This window comes from Oncorhynchus gorbuscha, linkage group LG26, assembly GCF_021184085.1.
Source record: "Oncorhynchus gorbuscha isolate QuinsamMale2020 ecotype Even-year linkage group LG26, OgorEven_v1.0, whole genome shotgun sequence".
Taxonomy (NCBI): Eukaryota; Metazoa; Chordata; class Actinopteri; order Salmoniformes; family Salmonidae; genus Oncorhynchus; species Oncorhynchus gorbuscha.
In genome coordinates this window covers 37,839,607-37,863,083 of record NC_060198.1, presented here as the reverse complement: position 1 = coordinate 37,863,083, position 23,477 = coordinate 37,839,607, and the positions used below count along the sequence as shown (strand labels likewise).

Sequence of the window (23,477 nt, the reverse complement as noted above, 5' to 3'; positions counted from 1 at the left end):
ACAACTCATTGACTGACCTTGGTTTAATTATTGAATTCCATTTAGTTTTTTCTGTGAGCTCAATGGGCATTTTCTTACAGCAATTTCTCTAGATATAAATCAGATCAAGCCAAACTGTGCAATGTAAGGTAGTAGGGAGTTGTAGTTTCCAACAGGCCAATATTCTACGTAGTTTAGCGCAGAAAACATGGTAATTAACTACAATGACCATAATCCATTGCATGCCTACTTGTCCAGTCTGTGTGGGGCATACACCGAGAGGGAGAGAAGAGGAGACAGAAAAACACGTGATAGAGAGCAGTTGCGTGAGGTATCTCTCCCTGAAAATACATGATCTAAGTGAAGCTGCTACTCTCTGTTATTATCTATGCATAAGTCACTTTAATAACTACCCACATGTATATATTACCTCAATTACCTTGACTAAATGGTGCCCCCGCACATCGACTCTGTACCGGTACCCCCTTGTTGTTACTTGTATTTCTTTTTTTAAGGTATTTTTCTCAAAACGGCATTGTTGGTTAAGGGCTTGTAAGTAAGCCCATTTCACTGTAAGGTCTACACCTGTTGTATTTGGCACGTGACAAAATTTGTATTGGTATCAGGAATGATAAAATGTATTTAACTAGGCAAGTCAGTTAACACATTTTTATTTACAATGACAGCCTACCCTGGCCAAACCCTAACGACGCTGTGCAAATTGTGTGCTGCCCTATGGGACTCCCAATCACAGCAGGTTGTGATACAGACTGAAATCGAACCAGGGTCTGTAATGACGCCCCCTAGCACTGAGATACAGTGCCCTAGATCGCTGCGCCACTCGGGAGCCCTAAAAGTACCTTATTTACTTTGAAGAATCACTCAAATTAGTGATTTTGTCAGATAGCAGCTCTATATAGATGAGATGACGGAATAAAGTCATGAAATAGAACTAATGTAATATACACGACTGAAATATTTTATTAAAGTAATGTGAATAAATGACGGTTAAAAGATTATATGTAGTAAGGGGCAGTCTACCGTCATGGGACTTTTATTCATCGTTTTATTCTGTGTTACAGCATTCAACCCACATAATGCATAGTGCATTTGTTTTATAAATGTGCGAAACCTAAACACCCTCAAAAAGCATAAAAAACACTCAGAATTCATTTGACAAGAGCCAGTCCATCTTTTGTTGGCCAATAAGAAAAAAACACAAAATATTGTGAAAAACTATCATTCCACTATTAAAATGTTCTATATCTCTTTAATTATCACAGAACTGTCTCAAAGTCACAAAGACGAGGCAAACCCACACTTTAGAAGACAAGGATATCCCAGTTTATTTTGAGGAGACATTGGTTGTCAGTTCATTTAACTGGCTTACATGCAGATCTTATCTGACAGGCTGCTTAAAACAAAAACGTGCAAAAACGTGGAAAAACAGCAGTCAACAAATGAATGGAAACAATAACCCCGGGAAAAAGGCACATTTCACAACTCCAAAGAAGAGTCAGACACACGCATTTAAAATCTTTTCAAAGTGACACATACACTGACACAGAAGAATACACACACAGACAAACACTCTCAGAAACAGTCAATATTCACTTGAAATCTTACTTCCCCAACCCAGTTCAAAGCATATTGCACATTTGTATTGAAAAGAAGACGAGGAAAAATAAGAAGAGGAGTAACTATCCATCACAATCTGGAGGCTTAAAGGAACAACTGACTACTGAATTTTGGAAGGAGCTGCATGCAGAAATGTAATGTTGACAATAATTACCAGAAGGAACACAAGATTGAAGAGAAGGAACCCAAGATTGAGAGAAGCAGTGTTACAGAAATAGTCAGCACTCTTTTTCTGTCCTAACACACACAATACCAACAACATGCAGAGGCCTCTTATTCAATAGTCCTCAACAATACTGTACAGCCATCAATATGCTACAATGCATGACTATTAGTCTAATGCATTTTAAATAGTGTCAAGCTGTATATATTGATGGGTTAAGAATACCATTGAAGACTGTTAGATAACTACCATAGTTATCAACCCTTACAACATCTTCAAACCATTTGCAAAAGTCTACGTAAAACACACAAAAGGTCAAACCCAAGGCAATTATGTGCAAACTTGTGCAATGTTGCAGGTGCAAACCATGAATGGCAATAAGTATTTCCCTTTTTGACCAGCAGTGTGCTCATGACAGCCAGCTAACGATACACTTTAGCTATTACTTTAGCACTTACATAGTAAAAGAGAACCACTATTCTAAATGTGACCATGTAATATGGAACCCTACACCACAAAACATGATTTACATTCCCCAACAACAATACTGCTTCACAAAGGTATGACTCCTGTAGTTGGGCTCCAAACTTGATGACTATAATGGGACATAATATATATTCTATAGAGCAGAGATATATATATAGATATATAGAACCAGAGGACATGACAATGAGGAGACAGAAGCGTATAATGTGGACATTAGCATGAGCAGAGCTCGGGGTGAAGAGGATGTTCCCACATGTCTGGAAGTAAAATCTAATTAGTCGATCAAACTGAGCTACCAGGAAACTCTAATAAAACCTCAAGTAAGGAGCTGACGACAAATCAGCCAGCTGAGAAGTTCTCGTTACGAGCGAGCACGAGACAGATGGTTAAAATCAAATCAAACTTTATTTGCCATATGCGCCGAATACAACAAGTGTAGACTTTACCGTGTAATGCTTACTTACAAGACCTTAACCAACAGTGATTGCAAAAAGAGATATACTGGGACTACTGCAGAGGTGTCTTTGTGTGGCACAGTAGACACTGTACCAGTTGGCTCCTGGTGATGTAGCCAACATAAACCTTCCTGTGTCCATTGATAACTATCTGGGGTCAAAGTTCAACAGAGAGCAGTCGGGTGCTGACATGGAGTTGATGAAGGGCTGATGATTTGGTGGTGAACAGTAAAACATGAGGGTGGTTTGTGTACAGTTTGAACTCAAGATCGGTCTCCTGATGACCAGAGACGGAGCTCTGTCATCAGGCCCATCAGTCAGGGATCTGTCATGGACAAAGGTTCATTGTTCACAGGGAAGACAAGGAGAACTGAGGCAGAGCCACCAGTGAGGAATGTAGAAATACCAGCCATAATAAACTGATTAAAACAGATTCATTTAGCTTGCTTTTTTCACCATCCCAAGTTCATTTTAAAGCCACATTAAAGTCTCTCTGCATTGCCATTAGGAACAGGAGCGTTGAGTTAGTTGTCAGGTTCTATTTTTCCTCCACTCTCCATCCTCTCTCCATAGTTTCAGCATATTCTGTCTTTAGCCGCACTGTTTCTGAAGGTCCAGAGGAACACTGACACCTCCCTGCTCTATCCTTCCTTCAGTTATTTTGGATTTAAAATTAGGCATTTGGAACAAGTTGACCAGCTCTTTGTATATGCTTAAAAACAGTGCTGTTGTAGTGTAATGCCTTGCTAATACAGTCCGATTGTTCAGCTTGTATTTTTCTACAGAGGGACACTGGAACAGAGTGAACAAGGTCCTCTTCCTTGTGTTCCTACATACGGTAGCAGCTTTCATACAATCACGAGATATTTGGTCCCTTTCCACAAATGGTATAGATTACTCTTAAAAGGGGTGATCTGCAGTTGATATAATTAATAAATGTATGTGCTCATTGATTCTTGAAGAATATAACTTAAATAAATGCCTCATCCGCTTAGTTCAACTCTCAAAACTGATCAGTACCTATAATATAAGCTTGTTGTACTCCAATGTTGTAAACAAAGTACATGTAAATAAACACTATATAGCCTAAAAACATGTTTAAAATTATAATTGTGAAATCATGGAATGCTGGTCCTTGTATGCATAGCTTGATCTATGAATTTCATAATGGTTTACATCTCCAGCCCCAACCTCAAGCTTTTTACCGAAACAGGAACTGTTTGTAAACAAAGTAAATGTAAATAAACACTATATAGCTTTAAAACATTGTTAAAACTATCATTTTGATATCATGGATGGCTAGTCCTTACATGCATAGCTCGGTCTATGAATTTGATAATGGTTACATTTCTACAGTCCCATCCTTTGGATGGGTACCCACATGCCTCTTATCAGAGATGGGTGTCACCAGGGAGGGCAGAGAGTGCTGGCACATGAAGGAGTAGACACACACTCCAAACAGGTTTGGACACACAGGGGTGGGGAGGACACTTTATAATGGTTACATTTCTCCAGTCCCATCCTTTTTACTGACACAGGGGTGGGGAGGACACTTTATAATGGTTACATGTCTCCAGTCCCATCCTTTGTACTGACACAGGGGTGGGGAGGACACTTTATAATGGTTTCAGCTGCTGATTACCGCTGTAATTAAAAGGGTTCCCATGCTACAAGAGCAGCATAAAAAAGGCACATCGTCCAACCTGTACTGTTCTGGAAGGCCTCAGGTAGAGAGAATGTAGAAATACAAGACACCCACACAGAGAAACCGGTCTTTCACAGTCAGTCCGTGTCCTCATTTCTTGGTGTCCTCCAGGATGATGTTGGCTGTGACAAACATGAGGCAGAAGGTAGCCCACACCACTACGAACCACACCCAGAAGGTGTGGCGGAACGGGGACCGGTGCTTGTTGACCTCGTCCGTGCCCAGCATAGGCACCAGGTGGCGCCGGCCGTAGTACACCAGTAGGGCGGGAATGATGTACTGGATGCCCGTGCCAGCGTAGGCGCCCGTGATGCCCACCAGGGACTCCAGGTTGTGGGTGCAGAAGGCCACGATGATGGGCGGTACCAGGGTGATGAGGGGGAAGACGATGCGGTCAACCACCCAGGGGTAGGTGCCCCCGTCACGGTGGAAGAGGGTCTTCCAGTTGTTGCGCAGCGTGACTGCGATGATGGGGAAGTTGGTGCTGATGGTGAAGACGGGGAAGAGGCCCAGGAAGTAGCGCAAAGCGGGGATGTCCAGCACGTCACAGTTGTCAGTGAAGTTGAGGGTGTACATGTCGTGTAGCAGCGAGCTGTCGAAGCAGAAGATGGCTGTGAAGGAGAGCAGGCCGTAGAAGCCAAGGATGAGGACATAGTCACACACCACCAGGGTACCCACACGCCTCTTATCAGAGATGGGCGTCACCAGGGAGGGCAGAGAGTGCTGGCACATGAAGGAGTAGACACACACTCCAAACAGGTTTGGAACCCCCGAGATCTGGGCCATACGGGGGTGGCCTTCGCCCCGGCCTTTACCAATACGGATCAGAGCCAGGATAATCATCATGGTGAATGCTGAAAGACACACAGAAAAACAGCGGGTACTGGAGTTAAGTGATGTAACAACACCAAAACAAACAAGTAGTGTGTGTGTGAACATATTAAGACTGTTTCAAGGACAGCTTTTTTCCATCTACGTAACATTACAAAAATATGAAACTTTGTCCAAAAATGATGCAGAAAAATGTATCCATGCTTTTGTTACTTACTTTGTTAATAAACTTAATTTAGTGCTAAATACGGCTGCTAGAATCCTGACTAGAACCCCAAAATTTGATCATATTACTCCAGTGCTAGCCTCCCTACACTGGCTTCCTGTCAAGGCAAGGGCTAATTTCAAGGTTTTACTGCTAACCTACAAAGCATTACATGGGCTTGCTCCTACCCATCTTTCCAATTTGGTCCTGCCGTACCTACCTACAGGTACGCTACGGTCACAAGACGCAGGCCTCCTAATTGTCCCTAGAATTTCTAAGCAAACAGCTGGAGGCAGGGCTTTCTCCTATAGAGCTCCATTTTTATGGAATGGTCTGCCTACCCATGTGAGAGACGCAGACTCGGTCTCAACCGTTAAGTCTTTACTGAAGACTCATCTCTTCAGTGGGTCATATGATTGAGTGTAGTCTGGCCCAGGAGTGTGAAGGTGAATGGAAAGGCCCCGGAACTACGAACCGCCCTTGCTGTCTCTGCCTGGCCGGTTCCCCTCTCTCCACTGGGATTCTCTGCCTCTAACCCTATTACAGGGGCTGAGTCACTGGCTTACTGGCTCTTCCATGCCGTCCCTAGGAGGGGAGCGTCACGTACCTGACGTGATCTTCCTGTCTGGGTTGGAGCCCCCTCCCTTGGGTTGTGCCGTGGCGGAGATCTTTGTGGGCTATACTCGGCCTTGTCTCAGGATGGTAAGTTGGTGGTTGAAGATATCCCTCTAGTGGTGTGGGGGCTGTGCTTTGGCAAAGTGGGTGGGGTTATATCCTGCCTGTTTGGCCCTGTCTGGGGGTATCATCGAAAGGACAACAGTGTCTCCTGACCCCTCCTGTCTCCATTATTTATGCTGCAGTAGTTTGTGTCGGGGGCTAGTATCAGTCTGTTATATCTGGAGTACTTCTCCTGTCTTATCCGGTGTCCTGTGTGAATTTAAGTATGTTCTCTCTAATTCTCTCTTTCTCTCTCTCGGAGGACCATACCTCAGGTCTACCTGGCATGAGGACTCCTTGCTGTCCCCAGTCCACCTGGCCGTACTGCTGCTCCAGTTTCAACTGTTCTGCCTGCGGCTATGGAACACTGACCTGTTCACCGAATGTGCTACCTGTCCCAGACTTGCTGTTTTCAACTCTCTGGAGATAGCAGGAGCGGTAGAGATACTCTTAATGATCGGCTATGAAAAGCCAACTGACATTTACTCCTGAGGTGCCGACTTGCTGCACTACTGTGATTATTATTATTTGACCATGCTGGTCATTTATGAACATTTGAACACCTTGGCCATGTTCTGTTATAATCTCCACCCGGCACATCCAGAAGAGGACAGGCCACCCCTCATAACTTTTCTAGGGAGTTTTTCCCTAGCTACCGTGCTTCTACACCTGCATTGCTTGCTGTTTGGGGTTTTAGGCTGGGTTTCTGTACAGCACTTTGAGATATCAGCTGATGTAAGAAGGGCTATAGAAATACATTTGATTGGTGTGTACGACATTTCAAAAAAGGTCAAATCAGCTCCCACAGAGGGACTGAGATAGCCTCAAGGGAGCCTTGATTTAAACTGCATGAGGCTATCTACTAGGAGAGTTGAAAGGGAAGCTGTTACGGTAAAATAAAGCTCAAATTTCCTTTAGACCAAATCAAACCCATATTCTACTTGGTTGCATGCAAACTAAAACACAAAAATCCTCAGAGTAAAGTAAAATATTTAATGTAAAAAGTGAATTAAATTGTAAGCTAAATATTGGCCAAATCTATAATACACCTACATCATCTCATGACAACAGTAATAGGATTGGCCGAGTAAAGAAATGACATGGAGGCATTTAAGGATACAGATAATACATATAATTTTTTGGGACATTCGACTTCGGGTCACCGGGTTCACATTATTGCATATTTCTGATGCCAAATTGTGATCCGGTGCATGCCAACTAGGCAAAGCTACACACCGCTTAATCCCTGAATGCTTTTGATGGGTCCAGATATTGCAACATCCCAGAGGTCAGATTAGGGCCAAACCTCTGGAATGATCCCTTTATGTAGCCCTCCCCTAATCCACCCCTACCTTTCATTATAGCACCACTGTTTTTAAAAATACCTTTTAAAGGACAAGCCTTCTACCATTGCTAATCTGAAAGCGATTAATGTTGACAAGGCAAGATCGTTTAGGCCCTAATGGGCTGTGGGAAGAATGCTGAGCTGGCCAGGACGGACACATAACTCAGCTTCCTCCTCTGTCCTCCATGCTGCTAATGCCTGAGCATGGCCATCCAGGTAGAAACACAAGCCAGCATCAGTCAGCTGACTGCAGAAACAATATGACCTAACCCCCCCCCCCCCCCCATCAAAGGGCAGGAGGCTTTATGCCTCATGAGGATAATACTGAGATATTGCCTTCCAGTTGCCTGATCCAGAAACTATCCCGCAGGCAAAGACTACAGCCTATAGGAATGCTATTGATTATATTCAGTGTGTGAAGGCTCTCTGACTCTCAGTTCATCCAACCTAAAGTCAGCAGAGGTTGGAGGCTGGGTGGTACAAAAGGCGTCAGCGTCTCCACCTCCTACTGTTTGCGCAAAGGCCATCCCCAAATCGATTGGTGCGACTGCCTCTGTGGCGGTTGGGCTTTGCGTTACTATATGAGAGCTTTAGGCATGGATGCCAGTCTTATTAAAGGCTCAGAGTCATGCCTGCCCCCCCCCCTAATCCATCCCCTCACCTTCCCAAATCCAAATCAGGCCATTAAACTGGGAATCAGTCACAGACGCACTCCACGGCCCACTCCTCAGCTTTCATCACACTCACACGGGGTGACGTTCAGAACGCACATTGCTTCACTACTCACCCCACTACACCATACCACTAGGACCCCACTTCAAAACACACCCACACAGCCCTGCGTAGCTATGCAGGTTAGACTAGAGCCAAAGCTCTTTTGTACTTACCGGCAATATCTCAGAATCTATCTGGGCCCAATTGCCAGGAGAGGCAACCCATCAGTGTCAGGGGGGAGGATGGATTGGCTCTTTAGATAGGGCCTGAGTGAGGGGCCAGCGGATTACCAATTCATCTGCAGCTACTGGGGCGGTGGGAGGGGGTATAGGGAGGAGACGTGGGAGAGGGGTGCCACCGGCAGCCTCATCCTCCTTCAAGGTCTCTCACTAGCATCAGGTGAGGTCGGGACAGGAGTGGAGTCCTCTGCTCCAATCCTTCAATGTTTGTTTTTTACACTCTTCAGGGCACAGGTGAAATATTCCAGAGCTAGCAAGGGGGAAAGGGGCTGGGAACGTGGAGTTTTAATCTGCCCCTATTAATCAGGTACTGTGTACTTCTGCCGTGGCACTTTAATGTATGTCAGGGGGATGAAATGATTCACTCCAATTACAAGGACAAAATGTTCCGAGGAGGGGATGGGGGAAAAACGACCAATGACAGAGGTAGTAGGATAGCTAACAAGTAGTGGGATTATGCCTTTGGAGAGAACAAGCAGAAATAAGTCAAGAGTTGTTAACTAACAGGCTAAATACAAACATCTTATTTTGACTAATGTGATTACTTATTCATCTTAAAATAGGACAAGATACTCTTAAAAACATGTTTTTCCTTGTGCTTTATGTGGACTTAGTTTGGGGTGGACACTGAGATAAAGATGCCCAGCAGTGGCCAAAGTCCTACCTGTTGAGGATTTCAGCTCAGATAGTCAAGATTTAAAGGATACCTGGCCTACATCCATTGTCAACATTGGCTCAGGACAGGAGAAGCAGCCAGAGCAGAATCCTGTTTTAACACAGTCTATGTAGAGAATGGGACAGTGGGCAGTGGACCAGCACTCAAGGACATCGGCAAATAACACCTTCACAACAAGTATAATCCCCAAAGACATCACATCAAAACATATGGAAAAACTATGCAGATGAGGTCAACACTCAATGTGCTAACATGAGCCACATTGGGACTCTGAGAATACACTATGTATTGTAGTGACGTTTTCTTTGTATCTTCATCTGACTGGACATGAGAGACTGTCAGTGGGGGTGGTTATCAGCTGTCCCTCTCACTTCAGGCATGGAACACAATGTGCTGTATGACAGTCTGCCTGCTGTACTCTCCCTCTCTCTCCCACCCGAGAACTAATGTACATCCGCTGTGTGTGAAACAGCCATCAAAAGGAGCCGTCCCGCTGGTCATGACAGAGGATGGACAGCGGGAGACGCTTCTCCTCTATTCCCTGACATTAACGGTAACAGACTATACAGGAAGGAACATGGGCGGAGGGCGTTTAATTAAGAGTCTTATAGGACGGGACGCCACGCACACCTAGTGTACAGATGCTTAACCTTCACCAGAACAACAGGTCTTTTCTCTGCCAGCAAGGCTGAAATGTTAGGTTGTCGTGGTGCAACAAGCACAGTGATTCATCACACTCCCCTCTTATCCCCTCGGTGAGGCCCATGGAAGCCTGGAGGAAAATGGCACTGGTATTTATGTACAGTCTTCTTCATCTTGATGTATCTGCCTCTGATGCCGGAGCCCAGCGCACTCCTCTCGGCAGGGTTTGAACTGTAAAACCCCTGGCGACACCGTCAGTGACTGGCTCCTTTATGAGGGAAGGGCCACGCTTTAACAAGCTGATAGAAAACTTTGCTCTTTTCCTACCGTACGGCGGCACAGGCTAAGGTTGGGACAAGAAGGCTCTGCATCGCGCCTCAAATTGATAGTGAATGGCAAAAAGGCATAGCGGCTCCGCGGGTATCTACACAGGCTGATCAGACAGTGTGAAGGGCAGGGAGAGTTTGGGGGAAATATATTTTTTTAAACCATGACTTTCAGGTCAAGATGTATCACATGGTATTAGAGTGGAATGACATTGGCAGCAATCTTTGACCTGGCTCCATTTTGAGCAGGTATACCGGAGCGGCTGAATGGAACCCACCCAAATAACTGGTGCAACCTTCTGGGTTATAGATCGGGAAGCCATAGCCAGGTCACAACTTAAATAATTACTTTGGCAGCTGCTTGACAAACACACATCTGTGATAGAGAACAAGTGAGGTTCAAAGGTAAACAATGATCTGTAAAAAAGCATAGTTGACCCTTCTACTGTAGTTCTGTCCTAAAGTTTCTCTCCTATGGCAGAGGAGATGGAGTGACAGAGAATTTCTCTCCTATGGCAGAGGAGATGGAGTGACAGAGAATTTCTCTCCTATGGCAGAGGAGATGGAGTGAGAGAATTTCTCTCCTATGGCAGAGGAGATGGAGTGAGAGAATTTTCTCTATGGCAGAGGAGATGGAGTGACAGATAATTTCTCTATGGCTCTGATCCCGACTATCATGCTTTAGTGCTCATTAAAGACAAGGCCTCATTTGTCTTACTTAAGGCACTGAACTAACTCCTCTTATCTTTGAAAGAGAATGATAATTGATAAGATGAAAGAACTGGACACTAGTAGAACAAAGTACATTTTGATAATGTACTCATTCATCATTCCTTTGCAACTGGATCATGCTACACGAGTTAGGGCAACCATGTGTGGGTTTTATAGTACTTGGTGGAGCCTTAGCTGAGAATCTCAATGTTTTATCTGTCTAACTGCGAGGAATAGGAGGAAATCTTTGATCACTAGGAGTGCTTTAGAGGCACGGGGACAGTGTGTCTGTAGAGAAAATCCAACGTAGTTAGTCAGATTACAAGCCATTGGTAATAGCATAGAGCCAGCATTAAATAAGTCATTGCATCATAAATTCACAGCAAATTAAATATTTTTCAACCGCCATAATGATTTAAAAAATATTTTTAAAAATGGTACATTTTACATTCCTTCTTGCGGCCATATTGCTCTCCTCCCTCTAAAGGGCAGTGTCATTGACTTCCTGATGGAGTCTACTCTAAAGCACTCTTTTCACCCTCCTGGTAATCCTCAATCAACAATGGACACTCCTTCTTGCCTCTCCATCGATGGACACTCAGGTGAAAAACTAATTAATTCAGATGGGATGAGCCATTTTCTTTGCAGAGATATCTCTGATGATATGGTGATTACCTGGACTTTTACATTAACACTCTGCTCTTCACGCCTGTCTGCAGGTTACACTCGTCACAAGGCATCGGGGAGGGACTGAGTGCATTGTGTAGGTGTCAAACAGTCACATATCACATCCACATAACTGCTATCTGTGATATATAGCACTTCAATGGGGATGGCCATGACTTGTGGGGAATGTTTCAACTTAAACGCCCCCCAGAGGAGGCACTTACAGTTGTATCTCCAGTGGTAGCAAACAAAAGAGTTTGGCCGGCACTCTCAACCCCCCAAAGAACTGTAGAATACAGTATCTGTAGAAGAGGGACTCCTCTTCAGTCGCTGTCCTGTGACGGGTTTCCTTGACTTCATTAAGGAGCACAAAATGACTTCAGGTGAGGAGCTTTGAAGCACACAACTGTTCTGATTTTGTGAGTAGTACACTCCCTGTACCATTGCTTTTGCGCTTGATGTGGGAAGAAGTGTCTATAATAACAGTTGACAGGTCAAGGGCTTTTCATGTGCTTTCATCTTTCTGACATTAAAAGACATACGGGATATAATTCTAGCAAAGGCTTTGACAGTAGATAGGAACATTAATCTCTACTGGTATACAAACTGACCTCTTGCTACTTCCATTGCCTAACAGATTAAAATCCAAGTCCCACTCCAGCAGCACTCCTTTGCAGCAATCATCCCATTATTAATTAAAGGGCAACTCCACCACTTTTCAAACTCATTTTCATTATCTCCAGCACCAAACCAATGTTTACATAATTTGTGAAAACAGTGTTTCTATGATCTGTGGTTAAAACAATAAGAAAGGACATTCTCTCATGACAGGGTAAGATTTAAAACCTGCAACAAGTGTCGAGCCAGAGGGAGGGTATTTCCTTGCTCCCCACGTCACCACGAATCTCATAGTGTTTAAAACATTTTAACCATTTTTTTCTATAAAACATAGAAATGCACAGTTTTCACATATGTAGACACTGGTATTGTGCTGGAGATAATGAAAATGAGTTTGAAAAGTGGAGGAGTTGCCCTTTAAAATCAGGTGCTCCATGATGAGACCACTTGGTTGAGTCTCAGTGGCAATGAGCAGCTCTGGCAGTTTTTGCCCGATTTCGAGGTTTGCAGAATCTTTTACTGCAGATGTTTTTTGGTGATATCCTATAATGGCATAGTCTTGGTTATCAGAAGCAGGGGGAGAGAACGCGTGTGATAGCTGGTGATAATTGCCTGCTAGCCTGGCTACTTCGAGACAAGCCCCGCGATCAGGGTGTGCAGTATCGCAGCAGGGCTGCCATTTAACACCCCACACAGCAGCTCAACTCCACCGGGCAGAGCAGAGTTCAACTCCATGACGTTATCTACAGTGTTCACGAAAACATCAATTAGTCCAATCACTCAGCCATGCCGCTGCAAATTGCACATTCGGCCAAAGATAAGAAACAAAATGCACCTACCTTCCTTACCATAAGGCTGAGCTAAGCCACGCTCCAAACACTGGGATCTCGAAAACACATCCGCTTGATGCTGCCCCCACCCCTTAACTTCTCAACCGCAAATGTTTAAAACCAACAAGCTCTTCTGTGCTACTGCTGACATTTTTTTAAATTGTATAACAAACTAATAGAAGTCAAATGTTTATGTAAATTCAGTGGGTGGTTGCACCAGGTTAGTTAAAACACCCATCCAACAGTAACTAAACATTCAGTGAGTGCAGAATATTAATGTATTTTTTCTTCTGACCATATCAAATCATTTATTGAGCATAGAAAGCTTGGCTCGTGATGCAATGGACGTACAAGGCAGACAAGATATAAATAAACCAAATTCTCATCTGCTTCCGTCTTCAATATCAAATCCTGTTCAGGTCTGACATTTCTTTCAAATGAGACAAACGTAAAATGTTCAAAGCAAGTTGTGCATTTGACCTCTAGTATTCCTGCAGATCAATGATGAAACCCTGAGAAAGAGTGTACACTACAACACCAGACTGCAGTTAAAACTACATTCTAGAAGCACTGTGTCTTACATTCTCAGTCCTCCCTCACCTCCCTCCCAGACAAGGAAATGGAGGCGATGACAACAACACAGTGAGGTGAGAGGGGGACGGAAGTCAACAGTCATGATTAAGGGCTTAGTTGTCAGGGTATTGAGCTACAACTGACCCCAGGCAACACCACAGCAGAGAAATCCTACACGTTTTCCCCTAATCACCTCCTAGAAATTGTGTTCACTATCAAAACTAAGGTCTCATTACAAAATGAAACACCAAACACCAATACTAAAAAGGATCAAGGAGAGGTGCCCAAAAACAAATAGGGAAAAAAGCTGCCCATGTGTATTTCTCTATATATACAGTGGGGCAAAAAAAGTATTTAGTCAGCCACCAATTGTGCAAGTTATCCCACTTAAAAAGATGAGAGGCCTGTAATTTGCATCACAGGTACACTTCAACTATGACAGACAAAATGAGAAAAACAATTCCAGAAAATCACATTGTAGGATTTTTAATGAATTTATTTGCAAATTATGGTGGAAAATAAGTATTTGGTCAATAACAAAAGTTAATCTCAATACTTTGTTACCCTTTGTTGGCAATGACAGAGGTCAAACGTTTTCTGTAAGTCTTCACAAGGTTTTCACACACTGTTGCTGGTATTTTGGCCCATTCCTCCATGCAGATCTCCTCTAGAGCAGTGATGTTTTGGAGCTGTTGCTGGTCAACATGGACTTTCAACTCCCTCCAAGAATTGTCTATGTGGTTGAGATCTGGAGACTGGCTAGACCACTCCAGGACCTTGAAATGCTTCTTACGAAGCCACTCCATCGTTGCCCGGGCGGTGTGTTTGGGATCATTGTCATGCTGAAAAACCCAGCTACGTTTCATCTTCAATGCCCTTGCTGATGGAAGGAGGTTTTCACTCAAAATCTCACGATACATGGCCCCATTCATTCTTTAATTTACACGGATCAGTCGTCCTGGTCCCTTTGCAGAAAAACAGCCCCAAAGCATGATGTTTCCACCCCCATGCTTCACAGTAGGTATGGTGTTCTTTGGATGCAACTCAGCATTCTTTGTCCTCCAAACACGACGAGTTGAGTTTTTACCAAAAAGTTATATTTTGGTTTCATCTGACCATATGACATTCTCCCAATCTTCTTCTGGATCATCCAAATGCTCTCTAGCAAACTTCAGACGGGTCTGGACATGTACTGGCTTAAGCAGGGGGACACGTCTGGCACGGCAGGATTTGAGTCCCTGGCGGCGTAGTGTGTTACTGATGGTAGGCTTTGTTACTTTGGTCCCAGCTCTCTGCAGGTCATTCACTAGGTCTCCCCGTGTGGTTCTGGGATTTTTGCTCACCGTTCTCGTGATCATTTTGACCCCACGGGGTGAGATCTTGCGTGGAGCCCCAGATCGAGGGAGATTATCAGTGGTCTTGTATGTCTTCCATTTCCTAATAATTGCTCCCACAGTTGATTTCTTCAAACCAAGCTGCTTACCTATTACAGATTCAGTCTTCCCAGCCTGGTGCAGGTCTACAATTTTGTTTCTTGTGTCCTTTGACAGCTCTTTGGTCTTGGCCGTAGTGGAGTTTGGAGTGTGATTGTTTGAGGTTGTGGACAGGTGTCTTTTATACTGATAACAAGTTCAAACAGGTGCCATTAATACAGGTAACGAGTGGAGGACAGAGGAGCCTCCACTCAGAGGAGAAGAAGTTACAGGTCTGTGAGAGCCAGAAATCTTGCTTGTTTGTAGGTGTTCAAATACTTATTTTCCACCATAATTTGCAAATGAATTAATAAAAAAATCCTACAATGTGATTTTCTGGATTTTCTTTTCTCATTCTGTCTGTCATACTTGAAGTGTACCTATGATGAAAATTACTGGCCTCTCTCATATTTTAAGTGGGAGAACTTGCACAATTGGTGGCTGACTAAATACTTTTTTGCCCCACTGTATATATCAAAACTCAACAGAGATATGAGTAAAGCGGACTTAGGATCTGAGCTCGGTTTATGTTTTGTTTCTGAAAGAGAAGTGTCAAACTAAGACATCTACATCTGCATTGGTTGCTGTTTGGGGTTTTGGCTGGGTTTCTGTACAGCACTTTGTGACATCAGCTGATGTCAAAAGGGCATTATAAATACATTTGATTGAAGACATATTTTCTATTTGAACAACTCCATGGTCAGTGTTGACTAGAAGTAATGTCCGTTGTGACAAGAAAAGGAATGATGCATTCCAATCTGCAGTTTTCCTTTAATGCAAATTTCACAACTTCTGAGCTGTGCTGATGTTGGAAAGTTCATGAACGCCCAGCCATACTTCAACATTCCCCGTGAGACGCACTCTACATTAGCCTTTCTGGGGAAACTCTTAGGTTCCGCTCAATCAGCCACGAGTAGAGGTCCCTCCCTGACCTTCAAAAACAAATACTACCCTCTCTCTCTGCTTGAAATGGCAATAGGTAGCTGTAACGCTCCCTGGTTACTCCCTAAACCAAGACAGTGGGATGGACTGGATAGGGATCCACAGATCACTGTGGGCTGGGGCCTGTGGTTCCAGCTATTCATTTCTCCAGAGAGAGTAACAGCCCTAGTTCATTTCACAGCCTCTTTTCCTATTGAGCTGGAGGTTACTCCACACAAAGCTTGGCTGGGGTGGTGTAGTTCACCATGTCTAGAAAAACAAATGTGCCAGTGGGAGGACAGTGTTCTCAGAATGCATGATTTCTCCATTCCCATCATACAGTAGGATCTATATGCCATGGCTGTAAGGGTAATAAATAGCGCCTCGGAGGCTCTTCACCTATCCATCCATCCATCCCTGTGGAGACAGAAGCAGGGTGATTAATGCTCGTTTACCGAGCTAGGTGCCTTTCCGTCTATTCCTCTCCACTCAATATCAATTAAAGTGCCGGCTCTTAACCCTTCTCCCGGTCTGCTGTCAGATAATGATAACCCTCTTTCTCTTCACAGTGTGCTGCTAGAGAGGATGGGGACAAGGTAACAAGGCAGCAAGCTTTATCTATTCACATAACTCACCCAATGGAGATGGGTTTCAACAAACAAGCGTGTGAGCACATATGGAAGTTCATAGAGACGGTGCAGTATGTGAGCGATATAGTCATTCAACTAAGAGCCTATGAGGTCATCAGGCAACAGAACTGTGACATTAAAAGATGGGTCAGGGGAACCGAGTATAGAGTAGGAGGAATAATAAACAGGAACATGAACGGGAAACGCAAATGGGTCTGGAAACAGGGCTACACAAAGTTTCTAATGGCTCCAGCAAAGTGGGACCATGGACAGAAGCAGCTACAAGCAGAGTGATGGGATCACAACCAGGACAGGAGATGGAGTTACAAGAGGAATACACATATGGACTACTATGAGATGGAGTTACAAGAGGAATACACATATGGACTACTATGAGATGGAGTTACAAGAGGAATACACATATGGACTACTATGAGATGGAGTTACAAGAGGAATACACATATGGACTACTATGAGATGGAGTTACAAGAGGAATACACATATGGACTACTATGAGATGGAGTTACAAGAGGAATACACATATGGACTACTATGAGATGGAGTTACAAGAGGAATACACATATGGACTACTGAGATGGAGTTGAGATGGAGTTACAAAAGGAATACACATATGGACTACTATGAGATGGAGTTACAAGAGGAATACACATATGGACTACTATGAGATGGAGTTACAAGAGGAATACACATATGGACTACTATGAGATGGAGTTACAAGAGGAATACACATATGGACTACTATGAGATGGAGTTACAAGAGGAATACACATATGGACTACTATGAGATGGAGTTACAAGAGGAATACACTATATGGACTACTATGGACTACTATGAGATGGAGTTACAAGAGGAATACACATATGGACTACTATGCGATGGAGTTACAAGAGGAATACACATATGGACTACTATGCGATGGAGTTACAAGAGGAATACACATATGGACTACTATGCGATGGAGTTACAAGAGGAATACATGAGATGGAGTTACAAGAGGAATATGGACTACTATGAGATGGAGTTACACATAGACTAGGAATACAGGAATATGGACTACTATGAGATGGAGTTACAAGAGGAATACACATATGGACTACTATGAGATGGAGTTACAAGAGGAATACACATATGGACTACTATGAGATGGAGTTACAAGAGGAATACACATATGGACTACTATGAGATGGAGTTACAAGAGGAATACACATATGGACTACTATGAGATGGAGTTACAAGAGGAATATACATATGGACTACTATGTCCACTATGTAAGTCATGTCCTCATTGGGGGAAGACAAAACATGTGTAGTGAGCTTGGTTGGACAGTGGGGGCTCAGCTGAGTGACACTGACAAGGCCACAGGCAGTGAGCAGGGCACAGGGCTTCAACACATCTCGCCTAACATTCCCCCCCTACTCATCCACCACTATCATCACCCTGCCCAATGGAGATGGAAGTGGCTGAACGGGGGACATAACTACGCAGGTATCAATATCTGCTATCTTAGAAGACAAGAAAGGATCTGATAGTGGTGGAAAGTCATTAAATCCGGCAAATGCAGGCTACTGTAAAAATGAAGAAAAAGGTGACGAACATGCACTGTCAGTTTTGTCAGACAGTTTGCTATAATGCAGTTATATTTTAAAGGATAACTGCATACTGGTTGGCACTAGAAAAAAAGGAAAAGCTCAGTAGTACTAATTGCTTATTAAAATATACGAGTTGTCAATAGGTGAGAATCCTGTGGTTCGATGTTGTGATATGGTTTCAGAGTGACAAGAACATTAATATAATTGCTGTCTAAAAACGTATCATACTGTACAACATCAGTGTCATCATGGAAATCATTTGACTGAAAACAAAAAACCCTGGAGGACTCGTTTCAAACATGTCTTAAGACATTCTCAGTCTCCTCATAAACTGTCTCATAAAAAATATATATATAAATTCTTACACTTGAGGGTTTTGTTTTGTTAGTAACTCTTCATTAACATTAATGAGGATCTGTTGTTCGTGCTTATTTGGGGGCTTTAAGGTGCGGAGAAGGAGTCACAGGATGATTCGGAGATACCTGGTACATGAAGGTGTAAAACCATGGGCCTAATCCAGAGACGTATTCACAGTGCATACTAATGACATTCTTAAAACAATCATGAATCCCATCATCGTGACAGAAATAAGAGGTTTACTATTACTTTCACTATATCGTTAAGTTGGTATTAAATTCCTCCCTTGAGACCAAAGCTTTGTTAAGTCACAACCTTCGCCAAGACATAAGCTATGCTACACGCATATTTTATTTTACCTTTATTTAACTAGGCAAGTCAGTTAAGAACAAAATCTTATTTTCAATGATGGCCTAGGAACAGTGGGTTAACTGCCTGTTCGGGGGCAGAATGACAGCTCAGGGATTTGAACTTGCAACCTTTCGGTTACTAGTCCAGCGCTCTAACCACTAGGCTACCCTGCCGCCCCAGCATTCAAGCCCAACAACGTGTCCAATTCAGCAGCTTCAGTGGGTGAAAAGAGTGGAGCTAAATCAGAGTGAGGAGATGAGTCAGAGGACACGTGATAAAATGGATAACATGTGAAATGAATCACTCCCGAGTCCCATTGTCTTGCTGCAGGGCAACGATAAAGCACAGTATCTTTAACAGGACAGACAATCAATGCCTTGAGAGCATAACACATCCTCTTTAACCACAAGGCCCTCGAAATGACCACATACATAATCAAAATCGCTTTTAAATGGGAAACGTTTGAGGAATTGGAACACATAGGTTACCTCGGAAACATTGAACTGGTGCCAGAGGCTGTAACTTTGAAAGAAGGACAGCTAAAGATTGTATAAATGACTTAATAACAGTCATGGAGAAAAAGACCCAGAATACATTCTGGCTGACGATGCATTGGCTCGGTAATCAATTATTTGCCTTGAAGTGGTACCCTTTGTGATGAACCCACTCGCTCGCTTTAAGTTTATGGCCAGAGTATCATGCCATAAAAAACTAATATATACACTGAACAAAAATATATACGCAACATGTAAAGGGCTGGTCCCATGTTTCATAAAAGATCCCAAAAATGTCCCATATGCACAAATAGCGTATTTCAGTAAAATGTTGTGTACAAATTTGTTTACATCCCTGGGGACAATAAAAGGCCATTAAAATAAGCAGTTTTGTCACAGATGTTTTGACACAATGCCACAGATGTCGCAAGTTGAGGAAGCATGCTGACCACAGTAAATCCTTCAGATCTGTTGCCAGAGAATTGAATGTTAATTTCTCTACCATAAGCCGTCAGTGTAGAGAATTTGACAGTACGTCCAACTGGCTTGTAACCATGCTAGCCCAGGACCTTCACAGCTGGCTTCTTCACCTGCAGATCTTCTGAGACCGGATGAAACCCGATAATTAACTGTACTGGGCAGATGTGTGGGCGAGCGGTTTGCTGATGTCAACATTGTGAACAGAGTGCCCCATGGTGGCGGTGGGGTTATGGTAGGAGCAGGCATAAGCTACAGACAACAAACACAATCACATTTTGAAAGCACTGAGATACCGTGACGAGATCCTGATGCCCATTGCCATGCCCATTGCCATTCATCTGCCGCCATCACCTCATGTTTCAGCATAATGCACAGCCTCAGGTTGCAAGGATTTGTACACAATTCCTGGAAGCTGAAAATGTCCCTGTTCTTCAATGGCCTGCATACTCACCAGACATGACACCCATTGAACATGTTTGGGATGCTCTGGATACAACCTGTACGACAGCATGTTCCAGTTCCCGCCAATATCCAGCAACTTCACACAGCGGAAAAACATTCCACAGGCCACAATCAACAAGAGATGTCACGCTGCATGAGGCAAATGGTGGTCACACCAGATACTGACTGGTTTTCTGACAATTCCCCTACCTTTAAAAAAAAGGTATCTGTGACCAATAAATGCACAGCTGTAGTTCGTGTCATGTGAAGTCCATATATTAGGGCCTAATGAATTGATTCAATTGACTGATTTCCTTAAACTGTAACTAGGTGAAATTGTCTTTGAAATTGTTGCATGATGCGTTTATATTTTTGTTCAGTGTATTTATGCGTTACCGAATGGAGTAACATTTTTCCATTTGCCGGATGTATTTTTTTATTGCGCATCCAATTACTCGAGACCTTTGTCAGTGAGCTCTCTCTTTCAGGGTTGGATAGGCTGGTATAGCCAGACAAACAAGCCCTAAAGGTTTAGCAGCAAATCTAGTACAGACAGATGCTGTTTCTGTGTCAAAATGAGACTAGAGACTCTGTAGAGACAGGGTGGAGAGGTCAGACAGGCTATGCTGCCCCTGTCCTGATAACAGCACCACATAAATTGCCAGAAAACTCTTCAACACAAATTTCAGAGGGCAATATCAGTTGAATATGTCTTTAGACAGCCACTTGCCTTTCATGAAAAAAAATAAAAGCAGTACTTAAAATGATCAATTAGGTTAGGTCTCCAAAGTGAATTCCTCTGAGATTAGCTAAACATTAGAAACTTACCTAAACTGAAAAAATTAATAAAAATTGACACTAGAGATTTAGGACTCAAGCATGCTGTCCAGCCCATTCATTTTTCTTCAGCCGTCTTTTCCTCCTAAACCTTGGCCCATAATGTTTTTCTTATACGATTTAAAACGGTCTCCAACCCTGTGTTTGATGGCTGCATAAACACCTCAGCTTTCAGTGCCCTATGCTTTGAAGGCAGGCCATCTATCCTCATGCGCCGTGGCACCGGTGCAGTAAGGAAACAAAGAGCTGCCACTGCGGCCATTTTGAATCATTAGCTGGTGCTGTAGAGGCTTGTAGAGGTGACACAGCCAATCAATCACAGGTAGAGCCAGGGGAGGGCGGGGATGTAAAAGGGAGTGGAAGGGGTGTAGCCAGAATCCCAGGGTGCTTTGTAGATAGCCAGATAATGGACAGTGTGTGTTGTTTATGTGTGCCTGTGTGTGTGCCTGTGTGCCTGTGTGTGTGTGTGCCTGTGTGTGTGTGTGCCTGTGTGTGTGTGTGCCTGTGTGTGTGTGTGCCTGTGTGTGTGTGTGTGTGTGTGCGTGTGCGTGTGCGTGTGCGTGTGTGTGTGTGTGTGTGTGTGTGTGTGTGTGTGTGTGTGTGTGTCTGTGTGTTGTTGTGGGTGCCAGTAGTATGCCCACACGGGGGTGGCGGCAGAGCCATGATTCAGTAGTGTTGTGATTTTAACAGCAGGTCCAGGACGGGCGGTTTATTTTCGTCCGTCACCCTGTGAGTGACGGTCCAATCAGGCCTGGGACGGGCTGTCAGGCCTGTCAGGCTGAGGGATGAGAGGAGATGGGAATCAGGGCACGGAGCAGGACTGCCGTATGATCGACGGACCCAGGTACAGGAGCCACAGAGAGGGGAGAGGAATGAAAGAGGGAGAGGAAGAGGAGGACTGCTCTCACCAAGGTTCAGACCGTCAGCCAGGTGGAATAAAGTGTTTTTTTTTCTAAACATTTGCAACAGTGACAAAGAGCAATCTGGGAGAAGGCGTGAGACCGTGACCCGGGGATAATGGAGTGTGATATTTAATGGAAGGAAAGACACACCCTCCATCATGCAGACAAACTTGGAAGAGATAATGCACATTAAAGCGCTTCCTAAATAAATACCCATGACAGATTTACCATTTCGATAAAGTTCCTGGGAATTTCACAGCTTGAATTGCTCTACCTACAAAATAAATTGAGATCCACATTTAATGTGATTATTTGAAGATGCATGCCTTGAGTCTGTCCAGAGCAACCTTTATCAGCCTATGGTGTTTATATACCTTAAGGTAAGATAAGTTACTCTTACCGATCCAGCGCATGAGTGAGGTGAGGATCTGGAGGTATTTAGTCTTCTGAGCATCGAAGAAGACGAAAGGGCCCAACATCACAGTGAAGATGCTCTGTAGAGAGGGAGAGATCATCTTAAAACACATTGGAAATCACTTTATACAACATATTCACAAACCAGTGTGTGTTTGGGTTGTGTTTATACTTCCACAGCATGGGAAATAAATGGCAAATGGTACAATTGGATTTTTCCAAGATGAAAATAGAGAACGAGGCTATTTATTCCCTTTCCACCCAATATACACCAAGATGCCAAACCCCAAAATAAAACATTTAAGTTGAAATTCTTTGAAGCCATCATAGTACCGATTGCCTCATAACAAAGATGGGTCTTATCGAGAGTTGCAATCATCAGTGACTTCAGCCCCCTCTCTCTATTCCCCATCTATCACATTCTCTCTGACAATCCCATGTCTGATAGCGGAGGTTGAGTGACGTGTGATCTCAAGGCCAGTCACTTCAGTGGCATGTCATCTGAAGAGGAGCCTGCAGGGTAGAACTCACACAGTCAGACACAATAATCTCTAACAGGGCCTGGGGGTGAGAGCTCAATCAGAAGACCAAAGTGGAGACAGAAAGATACAGATGGAGAAATGTTCCACTCAGAAAACTGATCTGCTCCAGTCACTCTCCATCTCCAGGACCTCTGACCCCTCCCATGAACTTCCCTAACTCCACCCTCCCCCACCCTTAGCTCTCCCCTTCCCTTTGTGCTGTATTTACAGGGTGGGCCCGTGGGTTGTGAGGGCAGGACACAGTGGTCAGTGTTGGTGACATAAGTGTGAGACCGGACAGAGAATGTTGACAGCCTCTACCTGCACAAGGAGGCCATCCACTGGGGACAGGGAAGGGTACAATGCTGGCTGGATGCTAATGCCAAGAACGCAACAGAGAGACCAGCCGACAGGGAAGGGTGGGACCAGATCTCTTACGGCTGAGATCCCGCTAACGGGATCGATATGACAACAGCCAGTGAAAGTGCAGGGCGCCAAATTCAAACAACAGAAATCTCATAATTAAA

General features: G+C 43.8%; 1 protein-coding gene across 1 annotated transcript in view; it reads right to left on the bottom strand.

The window, feature by feature from the left end:
- Nucleotides 1-1,300: 1,300 nt before the first annotated feature.
- Nucleotides 1,301-23,477, bottom strand: part of LOC124015474 (transmembrane protein 104-like) — a 92,240-nt gene continuing 70,063 nt past the window's right edge. The window contains exons 9-10 of the mRNA XM_046330677.1: nucleotides 22,416-22,509; nucleotides 1,301-5,280 (exon numbers count right to left, since the gene is read on the bottom strand). Coding sequence (XP_046186633.1) covers nucleotides 4,517-5,280; nucleotides 22,416-22,509 — 858 coding nt within the window. The 3' untranslated portion in view covers nucleotides 1,301-4,516. The remainder of the gene's footprint in view (nucleotides 5,281-22,415; nucleotides 22,510-23,477) is intronic.